The sequence below is a fragment of the Chaetura pelagica genome, unplaced genomic scaffold (genome assembly GCF_000747805.2).
Source record: "Chaetura pelagica isolate M959 unplaced genomic scaffold, ChaPel_1.0 scaffold132, whole genome shotgun sequence".
Taxonomy (NCBI): domain Eukaryota; kingdom Metazoa; phylum Chordata; class Aves; order Apodiformes; family Apodidae; genus Chaetura; species Chaetura pelagica.
In genome coordinates this window covers 669,248-674,331 of record NW_009952709.1, presented here as the reverse complement: position 1 = coordinate 674,331, position 5,084 = coordinate 669,248, and the positions used below count along the sequence as shown (strand labels likewise).

The 5,084-nt window shown below is 54.4% G+C and overlaps 1 protein-coding gene across 1 annotated transcript in view; it reads left to right on the top strand.

Annotated features, from left to right (window-relative positions):
* Nucleotides 1-5,084, top strand: part of PRPF4 (pre-mRNA processing factor 4) — a 13,902-nt gene that overhangs the window by 3,022 nt on the left and 5,796 nt on the right. The window contains exons 2-4 of the mRNA XM_009994334.1: nt 225-466; nt 3,688-3,874; nt 4,889-4,976. Coding sequence (XP_009992636.1) covers nt 225-466; nt 3,688-3,874; nt 4,889-4,976 — 517 coding nt within the window. The remainder of the gene's footprint in view (nt 1-224; nt 467-3,687; nt 3,875-4,888; nt 4,977-5,084) is intronic.

Sequence of the window (5,084 nt, the reverse complement as noted above, 5' to 3'; positions counted from 1 at the left end):
TTGTGGCCCCCCCCGGGAGGTGTTTGGGGTCCCCCTGGGAAGGGTTTTGGGATCCCCCCCGGAAGGGTTTTAGGGATCCCCCTGGGAAGGGTTTGGGGTCCCCTTGGGAAGGGTTTGGGATCCCCCCCGGGAAGGGTTTTAGGGATCCCCCTGGGAAGGGTTTGGGGTCCCCTTGGGAAGGTTTTTGGGTCCCCCCTGGGAAGGGTTTGGGGTCCCTTGGGAAGGTTTTGGGGTCCCCCGGGCCCGGCTGCTCCGACCAACACTGAACATCCCGCCTTTGCCTCCCAGGCCGCCAAGCCCAAGCCCCCCGAGGAGGGCGAAGCTCCCCCGCCCAAGAGAGCCCCCATCTTCTACGGCAGCCTGGAGGAGAAGGAGCGGGAGCGCCTGGCCAAGGGGGAGCCGGGGCTGCTGGGGAAGGAGGGGATGAAGGCTGCGCTGGAGGCCGGGAACATCAACATCAGCAGCGGTGAGCACCACGGGGCTGGCAGGGACCCTGCAGGGTCAGCTCTTCCAGCCCCCCTGCACAGGGACCTCGGTCTCAGGTTCACCTCAGGAAGGCTGATCCTGAGTGTCTGCAGGGATGGGGCCTCCAACACCTCTTTGGGCCACCTGTTCCAGTGCTTCACCACCCTTGTAAAGAACTTCTGCCTAATGTCTAATGTAAATCTGCCCTCTCCCAGTTTAAAACCATTACCCCCCATCCCATCCCTCCCTGTCCTTGTCCCAAGTCCCTCCCCAGCTTTCCTGGAGCCCCTTCAGGCACTGGAAGCTGCTCTAAGGTCTCCCTGGAGCCTTCTCCTCTCCAGGCTGAACACCCCAGTTTTCTCAACCAGTCTTTGTAGCAGAGCTGCTCCAGCCTTCAGGTCATTTTTGTGGCCCTTCTCTGGACTTGTTCCAACAGGTCCATGTCCCTCTTTTGTTGGGGGCTGCAGAGCTGGACACGTTACTCCAGGTGGGGTCTCAGGGGAGCAGAGCAGAGGGGCAGAGTCACCTCCCTGGCCCTGCTGGTCACGCTGCTTTTGGTGCAGCCCGGGATGAGATTGGCCCTCCAGGCTGCACGTGTGCTCATGTCCAGCTGTTCCTCCATCAGTACCCCCAGTCTACAGAGCTGCTGTCTGTCATCCTGTCCCCCAGCCTGTACTGATGATGATTGCTCCTACCCAGGTGCAGGACCCTTGGCCTTGTCTTGCTCTGGATTGTGACACTTTCAAAAGTCTCTGAATTTTCATGGAATTGTCAGAGATTGAAGTGACCTCTAGAGATCATCCAGTCCAGCTCCCCTGCTAAAGCAGGATCCCCTAGAGCACATGACCCAGGGCTGCATCCAGGTGGGTCTTGAATGTCTCCAGAGAAGGAGACTCCCCACCCTCCCCGGGCAGCCTGTTCCAGGGCTCTGTCACCCTCACTGTAAAGAAGTTTTTAATCATTTCCATGTCACTTCCCATGTTCCAGCTTGTGCCCATTGCCCTTCATCCTGTCCCTGGGCACTGTTGAGCAGAGTCTGGCTCCATCCTCCTGCACCCACCCTGAGATACTTGTAGGCATTGATAAGGTCTGTCCTCAGCCTTCTCCTCTCCAGGCTGAGCAGTCCCAGCTCTCTCAGCCTTTACTCATCAGGGAGATGCTCCAACCCCCCAGTCATCTTTGCTGCCCTCCCCTGGACTCTCCAGCAGTTCCCCATCTCTCTTGAACTGGGAAGCCCAGAACTTGTCCCAGTTCTCCAGCTGTGGCCTCACCAGGGCAGAGCTGAGGGGTGGGATGGCCTCTCTCGACCTCCTGGCACCTCTCGACCTCTTCCTTATGCACCTCAGAATTCCATTGGCCTTTTTGGCCACAAGGGCACATTCCTGGCTCATGGATCATTTACTATCTACCAGGACTCCCAGATCCTTCTCCTCAGAACTGCTTTCCAGCAGTTCCACCCCTAACCTGTATTGGTGCAGAGGTTCTTCCTCCCCAGGTGCAGGACCCTACACTTGCCCTTGTTGAACCTCATCAGATTCCTCTCTGCCCAGCTCTCCAGCCTGTCCAGGTCACCCTGGATGGCAGCACATCCCTCTGGACTGTCACCACCCCTCCCGGTTTGGTGTTGTCAGTGAGCTTGCTGAGGTCACACTCTGTCCCCTCATCCAGGTCATTGATGAAGATATTGAACAAAACTGGACCAAGTATTGACCCCTGGGGGACACCACTGGCTACTGGCCTTAACCTCCACCCTGCTCCATTGGTTACAACCCTCTGAGCTCTCAATCCACCTCACTGTCCAACCATCCAGCCCACACTCCCTCAGTTTCCTAATGAGGTTGTTCCAGGAGACAGTGTTAAAAGCCCTGCTGAAGTCAAGGTAGATGACATCAGGTGCTCTCTCCTCATCCAGTTATGTCATCAGAGAAGGCTACCAGATGGGTCAAGCATGATGTACCATTGGTAAATCCATGTTGACCACTCCCAATAACTTCCTGTTTGTCAGTGTCTTTAGAGATGACATCCAGAACGAGTTGCTCCATCATCTTCCCAGGGACAGAGGTGAGACTAACCAGCCTGTAGTTCCCTGGGTCCTCCTTCTTGCCCTTTTTTGAAGACCGTAGTGATACTGGCCTTTCTCCAGTCCTCAGGCACCTCTCCTGTTCACCATGACCCTTCAAAGATGATGGAGAGTGGCCAGAAATAACATCTGCCAGCTCTCTCAGCACTTACTGGTGCATCCCATCAGGACTTGTGGATGTCCAGTTTGGCCAAGTGGTCTGTAACCTGGTCCTCCTCTACTGAGGAAAAGTCCTCTCCAGACATTTCCCCTTGCCTCCAGGATCTGCAGCCCATGCTTTAGCAGTGAAGACTGAAGCAAAGAAGGCATCAGTAATTGCCTTCTCTGTGTCTTCCACCACGGGGGTGCCCACCTCGTTCACCAGTGGACCAACATTGCCCCTGCTCTTCCTTTTTCTGTTGATAGACTGAAAAAACCTCTTCTTGTTCTCTTTAACTGCAGTGGTCAGGTTGACTTCTGCTTGAGCCTTGGCCCTTCTCGTTTCCCCCTGCAGAGCTTCCCTACAGCTTGGTATTCCTCATAAGTTGCCAACCCCCTTTTCCAAAGGCCGCCAACTTTCCTTTTGTTCCTGAGGTCCAACCAGAGCTCTCTGTTCAGCCAGGCTGGTCCTTAGGGTCCTGGGGATGGGCTTCTCTGCCCTGAGAGTTCCTGCTTGGAGTACAATCAGCCTTCCTGGGCTCCTTTGCCCTTCAGGACTGTCTGACAAGGGATACTCACAGTCTCATAATCTCTTCTGGTTGGAAAAGCCCTTCAAGATCATTGAGTCCAACCACTAGTCTTAACTGCCACATCCACCACTAAACCCTGTCCCCTGGCACCACATCTGCCTGTTTAGGTGTCTCCAGGGACGGTGGCTCAGCCACCTCCTCGGACAGCCTGGTCACCCAGTCCAGCTCCTGCCCCAGAACAGGACAACCCCAAAGTTCACAGCACCCTGAACCACTCTCAGCCATGCTCTGAAGCAGGCCAGAGCCTTCCCTGTGGAGCCCAAGGTGCCATTTCTGCTGCCTCCCCTTGGAGCATCGCTTAAAAACGCGCGACCGTCGCCTCTTTGGGTCTTCTCTTTGAGAGGGCTCTCTCATCCAGCTGCTGCTGCTCCACTCGGCTGCTTCTAATCCGTGGCTGTGTTTTTTTTTGTCCAGGTGAGGTCTTTGACCTGGAGGACCACATGAGCGAGCGGCAGGCCGAGGTGCTGGCGGAGTTTGAGCGCAGGAAGCGAGCGCGGCAGATCAACGTGTCCACGGACGACTCGGAGGTCAAGGCCTGTCTGCGCGCGCTCGGGGAGCCCATCACGCTCTTCGGAGAGGGGCCTGCAGAGAGGAGGGAGAGGTGCTGTGTCTGCCAGCAGGGAGCTGGGGTTGGCCTTGGGGGTGGTGGTGCAGGGAGGCAGGCAGAGAGGTCTTGAGGTTTGTTTTTTTTTGTCTTTTCCAAGTCAAATTCAGGTCTTTCTAAGCTTGGCTCTGTTGGGTTTTGTTGAATCATTGAATAGAATGGTAGAATGGTTGGGGTTGGAAGGGACCTTCAAGATCATCCAGTTCCAACCCCCTGCATGGGCAGGGACACCTCCCACCAGCCCAGGTTGCTCCAAGCCCCATCCAACCTGCCCTTCAACACTGCCAGGGATGGGGCAGCCACAGCTTCCCTGGGCAACCAGGGTGAGTGTCCCACCACCCTCAAAGGAAAGAACTTCTTCCTGATGTCCAACCTGAATCTTCCTCTCTTTTTTCAGACCATTGCCCCTTGTCCTCTCACTACACACCCATGTCAAAAGCCCCACCCCAGCTTTCTTGTAGGCCCCCTTCAGATAATGGAAAGTTGCTGTAAGGTCACCAGGGAGCCTCCTCTTCTCTAGGCTGAACAATTTCAGTAGTTAAAACAGCAGAATTGAGACCAATGTAAAAAAGGAAGCATGAACTTAAGTTCTTTTAAGTGGTTTCTGTGTAACATTTGGGGGGCAGCAGAGGAGGTGCTGATCTCTGTCTGGTCATAGGGCATGAGAAAATGGAATGAAGCTGAATCGGGGGAAGTTCAGAATGGACATTGGGGAAAGATTCTTCACTGAGAGGGTGGTTGGTCCCTGGAACAGGCTCCCTGGGGAAATGGTCATGGATCCAAGCCTGTCAGAGTTCAAAGAGCATCTGAATGATGCTCTTACTCATGTGGTTTAGTTTTAGGGGACCCTGCAAAGAGCAGGGATTTGGACTCGAGGATCCCTTCCAACTTGAGAGATTCTGTGTTTCTAAAAACGCTGAGGAGGAAAGAAAGGCAGAGAGTGATGATTTGTCAGGTTAGCTGAGAATTCAGAGTGAATTAATTGACATGACTTCATGTGTTTCTTTCCAGGCTGAGAAATATCCTTTCAGTGGTTGGCACAGATGCATTGAAAAAGACAAGGAAAGATGATGACAGGTCCAGAAAATCCAAGGACGAGGTAACAGTCCTTCCTGTTCCCTCAGTATGAGGGAGATGGGTACAACACCCTTTGAGATGCCTTACTTTGATGGTCTCTTCTATGTCCAGGGCTCTTGGTTTTGGTCAG